Below are 17,194 nucleotides of genomic sequence, written 5' to 3' on the forward strand. Positions count from 1 at the left end.
TTGCCAAGCATAATTTGCTGTGCTGTATTTTTTCAGCCATGTGCCTCGGGATCTGTGATTAGGTGTCAAAACAGAAGTCTAATCTCCGGACCGCACAAGAAACATTTGAGATTAAGTCTAATTTAGCTGCCGCAACAGTGATTTGTTACATCATTTCCCACAACAGGGTTATCTCTGCCTCCCACTGATTTAACAATGGTCTTCAGAGCATCTTATGCTGTCACTTTGCCACTTTTGGATACGGCTCTAATGGAACAACTCCACACTCAGTCACTGGTGCCAGTTCATGAAATCAGCTACAGGGATCACCTTGTACCTGAAAACTTCCACGGTTGGCTCATAAATTGTGTCCTAAACGTTCTTATCAATAATCATATTGTTTTCTCCTGGTGTCTTAAGCTGTCTGCCTCACTTTCTTGCACTTAATAATTGTTTGTTAGACAACTAAAGCAGGTTTAATATAGATAAAGCTGGATGAATTCCCGAGTCACTCTCTCAGTATTAAATTAACTGCATTAGGTGTTGGAAATTCTGGGGGCAACAGGAGTGAATTAGACAATAGCTGATGAGCAGACTTGCACACATATCTGAATAAATCTGCTTCTGCTTTTAAATTATTGCCTACATCGTAATAAAATTTATTCACTTTTTTAAATTATTACCACCAAAATCATCACATTTCCCTTGGCATGGCACAGGAATCATATTTTAAAGTTTTTTACGCTGCATTTCCTAAATTGTATGGTGGTCATTGAAGTGAATTGAGGGAATTATTTTAGTAGGAATAATGAGAAACTGGAGAAACTGGTAATGAGAAACTGAGAAGCTGTAAGAGGTGGTGGGCTGGAGGATGAGGAAAGACAAAACCAGAACTATATAGAGTGTGGCAGAGGAAAGATGGGGAGGTTGAAGAAAGGCGACATAATGAGGAGCGGGGAGGGGTGAAGGGACATGGAAGTGGTGGAGAGGGGCGATGGAAAGCTACGAAAACAGAAGAGAGGCCAGGAGAGGGATAGAGAGAAGTTCAGAAGACAGATTGAGTTGGACAGGCTGTGGAAGACTATATAATGAGATATTCTACTGTGTCTGCCTGGCAGTGGGCTGCAGGTATCCTTGTCCAGTTTAAGTTTGAACCTCTTGTAGTTATTTCTGGTTCCCCAGACACACACGGAGGACACAGTAACTGTGGGATTGGCATTTTAAAGACTCTTCTGGAAGCCTCAGATTAACAGTTTTAGATCCTTTCCTCAGCTATATGTGTGTATGCGAGTTTTTTACCTCACTAACAGCGACATAGTATCTTGGCTGCTGGAAACGTGGCACATTGTCGTTACGGTCTCGAACAACGATGCGGACCTCGTGTAAAATCACTGTGCCTATCAGCTCGTTGGTACACTGAACCTGGACCACAATGGACTGAATATACGAGGGGGGCTGGGAAAGAGATAAACAGAGGGAAAGATAGAGATTATTAGGGTGTTAAAGGTACAACTGAACAGTAGCAATAAATAATTAACCAGAAAGTAAAACAAAATAAATAAAACTATTACACAGAAGACTGCCAGCTTCTTGTATTATGCTTTTTTTTGCGTCAAATAATACTTTGAAATACATCTGCTGGATTACTTTACAGAGCAAAACAGCAGGAGGCTGAAGCAGAGAAGATGGAGCTAAAACTTTCACAGTTTCTCGCAAATACTGGAAAAAGTGAAAGAGAGGGTGAAATGTGCTTTCACCATATTTTCCCCCTGTAGTCAAATGAAAAAAAAAAACGAAAAAGTATTATCTTCCTCTGCTGAAACAACATGACATTCAATGTCCTCTCAATTTCAGAATCAACAGCAGTACCTGTGCCACTAATGTTTGATCAGGAAACACACCAGATTAATTAAGATTAAGATTAAGTTATTTCAGACTGAGGAGCCAAACCAACCAGAACAAAATAAGAGTATTAATGATAAGATACTTTAATAAACAATCAGAATAGTTCAGTTGCCTTACATCTCTGTCCAGGACTCGTCCGGTGCTGTTGAGGTACAGGGCTTGTTTGGAAGGGTCAAGAATCACCCAGTAGTCGTGATTATCCCTTAGAGAAAGAGATATGGTACGGTCCGGACCCTCTGCCATGCCATTTATCTGCATGTTCTCCACCAACAACGTCCCTGGGAACGCAATAAGAATACCTGCATTAATCCAACAGTTAGAGAGAAAGACGCAGTCCAGAGATCTTGGAAATACAGTATGGTTCAAAGAACAGATAAATGGTTTAGTCCTGGATCTAACTTTATTAGTAAAAGAAAACAGAGACAGTCCAAAGAGAACCTTCTGCTCTTTATTAAGTATATACCTGGAAATTATATGTAGGTTGTAGCCAAGGGTCAAAGGCAATTTAGATGGAGACGCTCACAAACAGAGACAGAGTAAAAAGCATGTGGATCTCAGTGAAATTAAATCAAGTAAAGCAGATCAGATATGGGGGGCTACTCTGTTTACCTTCTCTATTCCAATACCTGGAATACTTAAAACCAAGTGGAATACAAAATAAAATCAACATTTCAGAGAGACAGAGAGAAAACTGGTCTTCCACGCTACAGCAAATTTTCTAATGACTGAACATTTTCATCTGCATGATTTTCATAAAAAAAAAACCCTCAGAATAAATAAAAAAAAACACTTTAATAAGAGAGAAGGTACAGACGGGATAAAAACCTGATTCATTTAACAAAAGTCAACTGTGGCTGCTGAAGCGAGAGGAATATTGAAAGACAGAAAGAGAGAGAGAATTAGAGCATGCCAGAAACACAAACAGGGAGACAAGACATGATTTGAATGGAAACTGTCAGCTGTATATGTTCAAGCGATACATATTATCTCTCAATCAATACAAAGCCAGGAGGAGTTGTATCAGAGAAGGACAAAGGGTCAAAGAAGTTTCACAAGAAGAAAGAAAAAGCAGCTGGAGAATCAGATAAACGTCTGAGTTTCAAAGAAATGCCCTGACTTTATTGCTGATCGACAGTGTCAATGAAAATCGAGGGCTGCCAAACTTCACAAAGCTCTTAAACCGTTTACAGTTGCATCTCAATATTAAAATCCCCACACAAGCCAAAGATGTCCGCGTGCTCATTCATATGTTTAATCAGTCAAGACGAAAATACATAGCCATTACCTGTCAAAGGTCGTTTTTAAGTTTAATGGAAAACATTATCACAGAAGAAGTGCGGAAAAAAGAAGGAAAAAAAAAAAAACAGTAGGAGAGCAAAGAGTTTAACTGCTTGACTCTGTGTAGCTGCATATCATAAGAGATCCATTACCAGGCCCTGCACACTGCATTATTAATCACAATAACAATTGTATGTGTGTGTGAGAAAGCACAAAACTATCCATCGGCACACTATTATGCATTGCAGGTTTTCAGCCTAAGACATCATTTTCTGTGAGCATTTGTGTTTATTTGTGAGAAAGAGCCAAAATTGAGAGAGAATTTTTCTAGCCTTTTCTGTGTCACCGTCACCAATGAACCTACAAACCTCTTTGCTTGTGTGTGTGTGTGTGTGTGTGTGTGTGTGTGTGTGTGTGTGTGTGTGTGTGTGTGTGAGAGTGGGAGAGAGAGAACAGGCAGGAAGGGTGAAAATTAGAAATGAGAGATAAAGACAGAGATTTAGAGAGAGAGAGAAAAGTTGAGGAGGCAAGCAGGATTGTGTTTGCTTGCTTGTGTGTGTGTACATACTATATGTGTATATGCTAGAAAATCTTATTTTCCCTCCATGTGCACACACACGTCTCCACATATACAACAATGTAAACAAACACACGCACTGAACTATCTCGTTTCTGATCTGCCAGACATAAAATTGGGTCATGGCCTTCTGTGCTACCATGGAAACCGTGTCAAATGTCTTGCTGCGATTTGCTGATGTTAAATAAACGTGGAAATGTAATGAAATTGGTTTTTTTATATGAAAAATGGGATAGAAAATGGAATTCATTAGGGGAATTCATTCCTTGTCATCCTTTGGCTATCTCTACTCTTTTTTTTTCTAATGCTGTCTTGCAAAATGACTAAAAAAACACAAGTACAGGTAAAGAAGAAAGAAAAAGAGAGTGCCTACACCTTGCGTAACTGATCTGTATCTAATTTAATTCCATAGACCATCTAATATAAATGGGCACTTTTCACAGTGACCTCACTTTAAAGGATGTGTGACTGAACACTGCACTCAGCAGCACCTGATTAAAATGACCCATGTGTTAAAGCATGCGGGCAGAACTGCATGAAGCTGTGAGTGTGTATGCAGCGACGATGAAGAAATTGTCTGAGGAAAAAGAGGCACAAAGGGCATTTAGACATCAAGAAAAATGAGAAAGATAGCAGAGGAAAGTGAGGAGAGAAAGATTGGGTTGAATGAGAGGGTGATAGAAATAAAGAATAATGAAAATATTAAGAGAATATAGAGAGAAAATGTGCATTGTGGCGTTGCATGAAAAGAATTTTTACAGGACGTCAGCTTAACTGAATTTAGAGACACTGCTGGGGTGTCAGTCAGGTAAGAGCCTCGGACTGAAAAGTAATCGTCACATCCACCTGCTCCTTCAGCTCTTGGAGGAGGGAGGAATGTAGACAGATAGGACAACAGAAGTAGTAAATGTAGGCCTACCATTTACCCTACAGGACAATTTTAAACAGATGAATGTTATCTGATGATAGGCCATATCAAAGATTTTTTTTAAATCTTCAACCAAAGTTGTTTTTACTCATTAATGTTATTTTTGGTGTTTGTCTTTGCCGTCTTAACTGAGTGGAACTGTACAAATTTACATTGACCGTGAGAGCAAAGATGTTTGGCTTAGTGATGGTTGGCAGTTTGCTCCTCGGACAAATAACAGTAACCTAATATGGAAGTTATTCAGTCTCAAAACATTAGTTTGAAATTGGCTATGACACCGGCTTTAGAAAAAAAAATAACTTCGCAATTTTGCTCGACCTCAACAATCTCGATGAAAAGTATAAAAAGTATAACCCGTAGCCAGCATTCCTCGCTAGCTCATGATTATAAATCAACAAAATATCAGTCCATTAATTTCATGCATTGTAAGATTAAATACACCATTTAATAAAAATCATAAACCATGAAATTGTAAAAGTGTAATTTCGGCAATTACAGCTCAGCTAGGAAAATTCAGCTGTATTCTGCAAACAGACACCAGTCTTTAGCTGCCACGAGTCGGTCCTTTGTCGGCATCCTGCAATCGTGAGGATTTATTGGAAACAAACTGAAGTTACAATAATTTCATGGAGCAGAGTCTTGTGCATTTTACTTTCCATTTTGTTTTGTTTTTCAAAGTGAAGTTTCTTGCTGAAGCAGCTGATAACTGCACAGAACTGTAAGTGCAGTTTTGGACGTCAAGCAGTCTGTTGAAATTTCAATGATAACTGTGTTTTAGAAAATAATCCATATTTCAATGTAATTTCGACGGCTATATTTTTAACATGTAACAGGTTCTACAGGATCTCCTGGTCATATTTCATATCTTTTCATATATTACAGTTTAATTGCATGGGTTTAAAAATTAGATGCCACTGCTGTAATGGCAGCTTATTTAATTGCACATTCAACCCGGATTCGTCTGTATTTGAGGCTTTATACTAGTTTACCTATGTTTAATTTACAGCGACATCTCTGTGTTTGGATACCACCCTTGCTGCATTTACCCTGCATTTACCCTTTGGCCATGGAGGCATTTCTTGTCACCGGTTCCTCCAGAGGGATGAATTGAAGAAAGGTCAGCAACTGAAGGACAATAAATGGCTTATTCTTTCTTAGCCCTTGCTATTCGCAACCCATCTGGGTGGCAATAGTGTTCTTACAAGAATCTAGCGTTATAAATTTACTCACCTAATTTTATCTGGTATGAGAGAAGTTAAGATAGTGTTTTGTGTGCACAGAACAAGCAGTAGTGGCTTGCTGGGGACACATCTACTGTGGGTAAAGGGCTTCCATTGGCTATTCAATCAAATGACAGGACTACCCAGCCGGGCACATCCACCAGACCAAATTAAAGTAGGTGCAGAGTTTGCTAAAAATGAATATCTCCTCCTTCTTTTTTTTGGAAAGGCCAAGGGCAGTCATGTTTTTCACATTATCTGAAAAGTGTTCTGTTTATTCATGCATTTGTCTTTAGGTTATGATGATGACAATTATGCATTTGTTTAAAAATCTATTCCAGTGATGACTTTAACCCTGAAAGGATCTGTAGTTAGTAAAGCCACTGTAGTTGACTTTTGGTCAAACCTTTAGCTACTGTATTTTTCTGCTACTTCACATGGAATATATTTACAGAAGTAGAAAAAAATGTATTACATTAATTTTTGTATGTTGATGTGGCTTGTATAATCTGCTAAATTATACATTTTAATGCATCGGGGGATGTTATTTTGTATATTATATTGTTATATTATGTTATATTGTGAGGACCACTGCTAAACTGGAGATACGTATGTGTCTTTGCTGAATGTGTGTGTCGTTCTTTGCATGTATGTGTGTGTCTGCCTCTATGACTATCTGCCCCACTCCCATTCCCACAATTATCCAATCATTCTAATCACCCTTTTACCAGATATTATTAAAATCACACTCCTTATTTCGATATTTTCTTCTTTTATGACATTTCCCTGGGCTAAAAAATCACTAACTTGTATCCTGTTACTTGCCCCCCCCCTTCATTCCTTGAGTCTCTCTCCCTTTTCCTAACACTAACCCAAGATAATCACCCTAAAGCTAGATTCTCTATAAAATCCGTAACGCTATTTCAAAGCCACAGAGCAATACATGGAATTATGCATACAAACCATTTCAATACTAAACTATTCTTCAACAACCCTGTTAGGAAGATTAGTGCTCAAACAGGCACAAACTCACACTTGTACATAGAGTATGTACACAATGAACACACAATCGAACGAATCATGAGGCACACGCATTGTTGTTAGACAATAAGATGGAGAAATAAACACAGTCATGTATACGCACACATATGGCTAAATGCACACACATTCTAGCTGCCCTAATTTGTACTGTAATATCATCAATACAGTTTCAGTTGGATAATTCACTAAACTCTCTCTTATCAGTATCTTCTTATTCACCATCCATTGAAATCCAGAAGAGTGAAAAGTGGAGAAGATAAAAATGTCAATATGCTCATCTGAGTAGCCTTATAATGTGCGTGCTCACAGCGATAATCTTAAAAGCGGCGACGTGCGATTTACCAACCTTATATTGCCCTGCATTTTGCCTCTCAGGCTACTTACAGGTTGCTCACACTTCTGATAAGCGGAGATTGCAGACTACCTGAAGACTGAGTGTATGACCTGCAGACACTACTTAGGGCTGAAAAAAATACTGCAAACTCCTATACATATTTTTAGAATGAAAAGGAAAATATAGATCAAACTATTTAATCTATATTCTTTATGCTCACTATTCTCCTAAAATATGCTAACATTGAAGATTAATCAAACAGAAGATGCATATACAATAATTATCTATCACAAAGTACGAGGTCTCTATCAACAAATACTAAATGTCATTTTAGGTTAGTGTATTTGTACTACAGCTATTTACAAAGCATTTCTACCTTTTATTACAATACCATTAATTTGGAAAGTATAATATTACAAACTTTCATGATAAGTTATCAAGTTAAGTTATCATGATGTGTTATTATTTTATAGGTGTCAATGTTAAATGAGCTAAAGACACTTTAACCTGTTTCAGATTGAGAGATAGTCCCAGCATTGTATATAATACAGGCCTAATGCATGTTGCATTCATATAAGTGATGTAATTCAAACATACTGAAATATTTAAAAAAAAAAAAAAACATTTTCTGGATGAAGAAAATAAATAATCACCCCTGAGGTTTCCTTGAGCCATTCCCATCATATTGGGAGTACTGTAAATAATGAATAATTCCTGTTGTTATTGTCATAGACGGCCAACTGGGTGGCAAGTGGGAAATGCAAAACAAAGTCCTACATATAATTACCAGGCTGATGTGCATACCCAGGAAACAGATGAACACAGTTAAAAATGGCAAACAGGAGAAATAAGAGGATAAATAGCTTAATAGGATGCATTAAGCCATCAGCAACAGATGCAGACATTCCAGCTGAGTAGATGGAAGGCACTGCTCTTCTCTTAGTCTGGTGGTGCTATGCTAAGTTCTTTTTATGTCAGTTATGATTACTGTGATCAGGTCTCACAATTTAAAACCTTGTTGAAAAGCAGACATAGCAAACATTATGACAGGTTGTCATTTCTGTACAGTGATCTATAAGCTGTAGATAAGAGTGTGATTTAACCACACAGCCCAACTCATCTGTGTATATTCCACCTCCCCCCTTAAGATTTAGTGGCCTTCTTCCAGGCCAACATCAGCCTTAATTTACTTGTGATTAAAGTGAGAATTAAACTCATCATGTAAAACCTGATCCCTCCTCTGAACTTCAAAAAAAATTATGTTCATATACCCACACGAGCCTGCACTAAAACACCCCTGAGCAGACAGGGATTATGTGTTTGGTTATATTCCTCCGAACAGTCTAAACAGAGAGTGAGTGATCAAACCAGGAGCCGCTAATTAGCGTATACAGTTCAGCAAACTAAACACACTGAGGATATTTCCTTTGGTGTTCAGATAAAAGGTGTCTGAAAACTCTGGCAGCCTAATTTTTGTTTAGTCATGAGGTTCAAAGTGGCAGAAGAGAAGAGAAGAGAGGAGGAGTTCTGGTCTAACAAAAGTCCAGCATCCGATACTATCATTTTTGTCGAAGTCAAAGATTTCTTTGCAAAACAACCACTTGACACACAACTTCAAGGTTTGGGAAACCAAAATAATTATCTATAAATTGAAACAAACAAACAAACAGACAAAAAAACAATAACTTTGACTTAGCCTAGCTTAGCATGAAGACTTGAAAAAGAGTGGAACAGCTAGGCTTGCTCTATCCAAAGTTAACAAAACTGCCCACCGGCTCCTCTAAAACTAACTAATTATCAGGTTATATCTCGTTTGTTCAGTCAATATCAGAGACTCCGGGTACGAATTAAACAAAAAAAATATAGTGTGTTAATTAGTTAGCTTTAGAGGGGCTAGTTGGTGGTTTTTGTTGTCTGTAGGAGAGAGCCAGGCTAGGAGTTTCCCAATGTTTCCAGTCCTTATGCTAAGCTAAGCTGGCTAACTGGCTGCCGGCTAAAGCTTCACATTTGCATTTGCACGAAGTATGGTATTGATCTTCCAATCCAACTCTCAACACAAGAGCAACCAAGCGCCTTTCCCAAAATGTCAAACTATTCCTTTAAGCAAGCTCCCTTATGAATGGCAAAATCCTGTAACATAAGCATGCACTCAAGAGAAAGACGTGGACACTCATATCCTTCTGTTGTTTAGGCCCATACACAGTGACGTAGCTAAAATTGCATGACCTAATGTCTTAACCTCTGAAACAGGGATCAGACTCCAGCTATGACACAGCTGGCACAGACTTCATGAATATGAATGAGTGTCGGGTACCTGTTATGCCAATCAGCATCTGCTGACAAGGTCAAGATCATCTAACAGTGTTTGTTTAAAGTATGGTAAAAGGGGATGATTATCTTAGAAATTTAAATTCTAACTAAGTGTTTCCTTGTCACGTCTGAGGTGACAGAAATCCTTAAACCGATTTAAAGTGAAGTGTAGAATTAAGAAGTAAAACAGATGAATACTTTACCATTGGGGCTTTCTTCATCTATGGCAACGATGGTAGCAGGAGGACCCGACCGAGACAGTTTACATTCTGGGAGGGTGAAAAAGAAAAACATGTACATTTTACATTTATACACTCTGGGGTTTAACTTCTTTTTAGAACAGCCTGCATTGTAACACTTATTTGTGAAGCAAATAAGACGCTAAATACGGATGCTTTCACTTGATGAATGTTAGCATTTAGAAAGAAAATGTTTTTAAATGGCTTTTAATGTTTTTTTTTTTTCATTTAAAAAATGAGTGGCTGCTGCAGTCACTCTGTAAGTTTCACTTTTTGAAATGGAATTGGACTCTACACAGCACAGTGTTTTTTATATATATATATATACACACATGGATATATATGTATGTATGTATATATATATATATATATATATATATATATATATATATATATGTGTGTGTGTGTGTGTGTGTGTGTGTGTGTGTGTGTTTATCAGATGGAGAGGGTGGTTACGAGAGGCAACAACAAAGAACTGAAAGGAGTGAGGGTGAAAAGAGGGGAGGAGTGGAGAAAAGAACTGAGGTGTAAGGGGTTAGCAGAGGGAAGTATAAAAACGAGGTGGGAAAAAAAAGTGTCCAGGGAAAAGAAAATGATGATGGACAGGAAAGAGACTCTTTTTCAAGCCAAAGTAAAAGTCATGGCTAAGACACGCTTTAAGGACGGCACATACAGTATGTAGCTATGAATAAAGGATAAGCTTGGTATCTGTATTTTCTTAAATAAAGGCAGACCTGACCCCCAACAACCATCTCTACAGGGTTATTGGGGGTCACAGTGACTGAACACACAGTTAACAGAGTAAGAGAAAGGAGAAAGTTCTTACCCTCATACTGCCAATCTGCCGAAAGACACAGCCAGGTTGCACCAGGAAGGAGGGAAGAAGAGAGGGAAGGTAGCAGCCCAGAGAGAAAAAGGAAAAAGCAGAAGGAAAAAAATCATGAAAGATGGGAATTGACCTTTGAAGATAAAAAGAGGGGAGTCAAACATGAAATTCAGGAAAGTAGGTTTGAAGTTTTGAAAAATGATGGGAGTAGAGAAACAGCAAATAAGAAAGTGCTGCGATGTGTGTGTCCGCATGTACATTAGACAAATGTTGATTTGTTTATCTCTATAAGCTTTTCCACCTCCATTCAAAGCCCCCACCTACATATACCGTATCACTATGTGGAGAAATAATTCTAACCTGAGCTGGAGGCTTAAAATGGTCCCATTCAGTGTGAAAACAGAAACGAAATTAAAGGATTCTCCTTTATCCCTCGGTCCTTGCCAGGATACGGAAATACAAGAACACCCACATTCACCAGACGGGACAACATTATAGTACAGCTCTTGAGGACGGTTGGGAAAAATCCCAAGGGAAGGCTAGAAGATGGATATCTGCTCACCTAGAAAATAGACTTCATGGAACAATGATCACACTCACTCTCCCTCGCCTACCCCCCCCCCCCCCCCCCCTTTCATGATTAAGCTTTATAACTGTGTGACATCCTAGATTATCTCAGGATTCATTGGTATTGTTTCTTGTTTCTTGCGAAGGGAGACGGTAGTGAATGTTCCCAAATATAGATTAAACTGCTCCAGGCCTCTGAATTAGCTTATCTTAGTGCTGACAATAATTGGTTTTCCAATTTGTCATGGTGACAAGGAGGCAAAGAATGTTTTCTTAGCTCATATGCGTGCTGATTTAAAACTGACCCCTCAGACCAAATGCTGCACCACTTTTACTGGCAATCTTTTGTCCAGTCTGGGAAATGTGACAATCGTATACTAGCAAAGTAAAAAGTGAGGTTAGGTCGGGGTGGATGGCTGGATATACACAGCAAACGACTTTGACTTTGACACTAAAGACTACGGTTCGTCTTCTGTGTCCCACATGTTGTCAGGTTTAGATTAGTAAATGCTGGCTAGTGGTTGTTAAATGGTGGCCAGTCTTTATGCTAAGCTAAGCTCCACACGAAATGCACAGTTATGCGAGTGGTGTTGGTTTGCTTATCTAACTCTGAGAAACTATACAAAAAAAGAATATTTCCCAATCTGTTCCTTTTATAGTCAGGGTTTTTATTTAATAAAGAGAATACCCAACACAATGATCTCTCCCTCCAACCAAATGATTTGAGTTGTCAAAACGTAACTGAAAAAATTGTTTATGTTTCTAGGATCTGATAATTTATGGAAAACAAGTTAACTATGTTGACAGTGAACATTTTGCAGATACATATACTGTATATACATTTAATGCACATTTCCTCATTATGTTGAAAAACTCCATTCAGCATTATTTTCTCTACAAAACATATTCACTAATGCCAATTTGCTTTTCTGAAATTCCTTTGCATTCCCTGGCAGTATATTTTGCATTCCCTCGCATTACGTTTTATATTCTCTCGGAATATTTTTGGGTTCCCTTGCAATAAATTTTGTTGTCCCTCATATCAAGTTTTGTGTATCCTTGCAATAGTTTGCGTTCCCTCGCAATACATTTTTCATTCGCTCTGATCCATAGAGAAGGGTTGAGCTGTATTATGATACAGTATTATGCGTTGTGCAGTAGACCACTGCAGGCTGTCACCATAGTGGGAGCGGGCGCATCCTCAGCAGTGGCCGCCTCAGTGGCCGCAGGTCTGTATAATTGCAGCTAGATAGTTAATTAGCGGAGCTAGTTAACTTAGCTCCGTAGCGCGAAGGCTTCAACCACCACGGCCAGACAGAGCAGCAGCTGTGCTCACAGTCTGTGGCTGTATCCTTGTCGGAGCTCAGCTTTTTGAAAGGAGCAATGAGCAATAAATGCATCTTGTAAAGTGAATGTAAAGTGTCACTTCATCTCTCCTTTCTGTAGTACCTGGAGAATGTTTCCCAGAACTGGCAGTTTATTATGGATGTACTGAACCAACACACTTAGATGTTCCTATGGATCAGGTGGAATGCAAAAAATATTGTGAGGGAACGTAAAACTGATGAGGAAGGGTTCAGTGGGCCTGGGATTCAAACGAAGATGTCAAAAGCAAAATGTTTCTTCTTAGAAGCTTTACTTCAAAATTCTTTAAAACAGCACAACAATTCTCAACACAGCACAAAAGCGGCCAAGCATTCAGTGAGTCACTGGGGGGAAAATCTAAGCACAAGGTCTTCTCAAAAGGTTCCCTCAGCTACAGCAATGTCTTATACCTTTCTTCAAACAGGCAGAAACATTCATTCAACAGTCTTTCTCACCATATTGGGAAGTGTCTAGCTCAGATATAGGTGTACATATATGTACATATGTTCACCTGCGCCTCGCTGCTGGTGTATGCTGGAACATTACAGCAACTGCCAAATATGGGATTGTATGTTTGAACATAGGCCTCCTCAGCAGTAGAGGAGGATGTGGGGGAGAGAGACTGTACATGATTATTGATTCCAAAATGATTATGTTTCTTGCAGAATTAAACAGTATTTCATTTAATCCACTTCAAAACTTAATGTAATGCAGAATTGTTGTGAGGGAACACAAAAAAGTAGTTCTGAAAAAAAAATCCAACTTTGACTCTTTGGGAGCTCCGCACAAATGAGTTGAATATGAATGTAATTTTGAGCAGAAAGGGTTTTGCCAGCCACTTCCTCTTAGGGCTTCATGTGCAGGAGATGAATGCTACTTCCAGTTTCACTTCTCTGAGCAGGCTCCCCAACCAAACAGTAGAAATCGTTAATGAAGTGACCACGACGTGAACCCTCATTAGCTTTCAAGCCACAAACACGGCCCGATTGCTTGTGTGTTCATCCACCCTCCCAGTTACCTGTGGTGGTGGGCGAGAATTTTACCTCTTTATCCTTTTCAAGCTTTTTCTAAGGGTGCATCTCAGGTTAGCAATACAGAGAGACGCATGAGCCATGGAACAATAGTCACTAGTTACATCACACTCTACCAGCTGGCGTGTATGTATGTGTGTATATGTGCATATGTGTGTGTGTGCATATGTGTGTGTGTGTGTGCATGTGTGTGTGTGTGTGTGTGTGTGTGTGTGTGTGTGTGTGTGTGTGTGTGTGTGTGAACGGCAGATGACAGATGTGTATCCCTTGCTTGACTGCTTCTTTTTCCTTCAGTGTAAACTGATGCCCCTCATCTATTACTAACCAGCCATTTGTTCTCTATAGGACATCTCTGTCTCTCTCCCTTTCTCTCCCCTTGGCTTCTTCCCTCCTCTGTCTCTTTTCATCTGCCTCCTTCTCTCCACCTGTCACTATGCTTTCCCCCTCAAATAATAAAAATTAAATGGGATGAAACAGTAAAAAGCCTAGGTTGTAATGCAAAGCAACAGATGAACACGATGAGATCTGGAAGTGAAATGAGCTAAATACCCTGAATACAGGTAATGCTAATTTAAAGTCCAATCTCTCTGTGTCTGCAGTAAATTTGAAAAGAGTGGAGACACATCCTTCAAGTGTAATCTTGATTAAAACAGATGTGTCCATGTACTTTCACTGAAGTTTAACCAAAAAGATGAAATCAATCAATTAAGCTGCCACATACTATTAGCAGGTCCTAAGTTAAATCATGCAATTTTTCTCTGCATGGCAGTTAACTCTTACCGCAGAAAACCCCACCAAGGAGGGAAATTCAGGATAAAGAATGAATTGCATTGAAATGCAAATTCTCTGCTCTCCGTTCAAACAGGTCACAGGCATATTTCCTCATAAGAGTACACTTGTTTCTTTGAGATATCCAATAGAAGCACTCCTATAGTTTGTGTTCTATTGTTTGCAGGTACTTATCCCAAATAAGTGTTTACTCATGCTCAACCTAAAAATTTAGCTGTGCATTTCTTCCCTCATTGCACTTGTCTTCTTACAAGCACACACTCATTCTCCGATAAGCATGCACTTGTGCACTCCTCTTTCAAAGTTTTTGGAAAAAAATAATCACTGAAATGACTTTGTGCATTAACAAGTGAATAAATCCATCTACTGCCAGGTTTCGTTCAAGCTGATGAAAAGCTCCGTGGAGAGGAGGTGTGGACCAAAAAAAAAAAAATGACTTAGAACTTTGAAATAGACCTCAATGTTCAGACAATATCAAAGGCAGTCAATGAGGAAAAGCTCACTCCGTTTCAGATTTATTATCCATCCAATGCATCTTTTATTTAAACCTGGTTTTTTTCAATCAATATCCTCTTTATTTACTATTAAAATTCTTTCCATCTAAATTTGGCTGGCAGAATAAGCAGGTAAAGGTTGCCAAGGGTGGCAGAACAAAAGTCCCCTTTAAAAAACAAAGTTGACTAAAGAAGAGAGAATGAGAAGTGACTGTGACTGCAGCTGAAGACCACAGCAATCACCTAAGAGTCCAAACAGGCTTGAGCTTGTTGAAAACAACTGTTGTACACACAAACACACAGCTTAGCAACGGCCTCCATGATACACACACGCACGCATGCATGCTTCTTGGGAGCCATTTCTTCACAACTGAACTCCTTGCGCACATTCACGCCACTTTACATAGTTTACACCACCGAGTCTGCACTCACACACATGCTAGAGTTACCATAAAATATACATGCTGAGACTCAGACTAAATGAGGGCACCTGGACAACACTGATGGTGTGTGTGTGTGTATCTGTGTGTGTGTGTGTGTGTGTGTGTGTGTGTGTGTATTGAGACAGGATTCATTGCTTACGTAGACTGAGTCACTCCAAAGAGAAAAGCTGTAATGTTGCCTACAATAAAGGAATAAATATCAGCCTTTAATGTTTATTGTCGTATTGTCACAATTTTAAAGGGGTATAGTTCAACATCCCTTGAGCCGTTTTAAAACCACAAATTAGTGAACTTTAGCACCAGGCTTTGAACGTAGCAATACTAGCTGTCTCCCCATTTCCAGTCTTTACGCTAAACAAAGCGAAGCAGATACTATCTTTAGATTCATATTTAACTGAACTCGACAAGAAAGGGGAATACGTGTAAATCCCAAAATCTGAAACTATTGCTTTAAAGCCCATAACTTTTTGTTTGCTGTAAGCTTGTCTATACTTTTCTATCATACATTAGAAAGCATTTCTGAAAAAAACATTTACATGTATCTAACATATGTGTGGCATAGCAATGGGGAGATAAAGTCTGCAAAATGTCTGGGAAAGCTAAGGTGGACCAAAATCCCTCTATTAGGAAAGAAAATCAGAACACTAATCATAGTTGTAGTACATATCCAATGAGAAATCAGCACGATTGAAAGTATCAGATGACATGGAATAGCATGAAGCAATGGCCCGCTGTGGATGCTTTCTTCCCAAATGACAGTGGAGAATATCACAGGCATCCCTGATCCATCTGAGCCTTCGCACTGGCCTGATTCCACTGAAATAATTGACTCATTTCATCTGATGATGTGTCAGATTGGGCCTGTGAGTGATGCCCTGTGAGCCCATTTCACAGGAGAGAAAAAGTAGCAGGCAGTCTTCTGACGATAATTATGTTCCGTATTCTTGTTTTTTTATCCAATAGAGAATGGGTTGAAGTTGACTTTTGTGAATGTGGTCAAGTAAAACAAGCAATCTTAAAACAATCGTTCATCATTTTGGAAAATGCACTTATTCGCTGTCTTGCTGATAGTTAGAAGAGAAGAGTGATACCACTCATGTCTGTACAGTAAATATGAAGCTACCGCCAGCAACCAGTTAGCTTAGCTTGATATAAACTCTTGAAACAGAGGGAAACAGCTAGCTTGGCTCTGTCCAAGGGTAACAAAATCCACCTAAAGTTCACTAATAAACATGTTCATTTTATATTACAGTAGTAATTGTTATGTACATCCTGACATTTAATATATACTGACACAATATCCCACAACTATGTTAAAAACCTGTGTCAAAATTGTAGCAAGTAAAATTAGAGATAATGTCTGTAGTGTTGTGCAGTGACAGCTAATTTTATAATTTCAGGCTAAATATTTTCTTTTTCTAATATAAGTTCAAGATAGTTTTTGAAACTTTTTAATCAAATTTTTTTTACCATGCAATATTGTGAAAAATGTGTGCTCATTTGGGTTGAAGTTGTACTTGCCTGCATTCTGCTTGTCACCATCTGTTAAATCCTCGCTTGGCTACCTCGCCTGGAGTCTAGATTGTGAATGGGAATACCCAATGATGATGAATTCCAAAATATACTGGAATAATATGTGAGCACACTGTAGCAATAAAGGCAAACGGATGTTACTTCAAGAGACGCCTGCATTGATCAGATTTCTGAAAACACTTCTCTCTTAAAGGAGAGAGATGTTTGAAAAAACTGTTTCCACTGCTTGATTGAAGGCCACAGAATCTGGATGTGGCGCTCTCAATGAATGGCAAAGTACACATTATTATATTTATGATGAAACTGTCCAATTTCGTGAGCCAGACTGAAGTGAA

General features: G+C 38.7%; 1 protein-coding gene across 7 annotated transcripts in view; it reads right to left on the reverse strand.

The window, feature by feature from the left end:
* LOC120794181 (protocadherin-15-like) overlaps positions 1 to 17,194 on the reverse strand; it is a 258,482-nt gene that overhangs the window by 104,519 nt on the left and 136,769 nt on the right. For 6 of the 7 annotated variants that reach the window (XM_040134962.1, XM_040134959.1, XM_040134961.1 and 3 more), the window contains 4 exons: positions 10,638 to 10,652; positions 9,776 to 9,841; positions 2,002 to 2,162; positions 1,279 to 1,434 (listed from right to left, as the gene is read on the reverse strand). In XM_040134962.1, the coding sequence (XP_039990896.1) occupies positions 1,279 to 1,434; positions 2,002 to 2,162; positions 9,776 to 9,841; positions 10,638 to 10,652 (398 nt within the window). The remainder of the gene's footprint in view (positions 1 to 1,278; positions 1,435 to 2,001; positions 2,163 to 9,775; positions 9,842 to 10,637; positions 10,653 to 17,194) is intronic. The other variant, XM_040134958.1, reaches the window with a different exon arrangement.

This window comes from Xiphias gladius, chromosome 9, assembly GCF_016859285.1.
Source record: "Xiphias gladius isolate SHS-SW01 ecotype Sanya breed wild chromosome 9, ASM1685928v1, whole genome shotgun sequence".
Lineage (NCBI taxonomy): Eukaryota > Metazoa > Chordata > Actinopteri > Istiophoriformes > Xiphiidae > Xiphias > Xiphias gladius.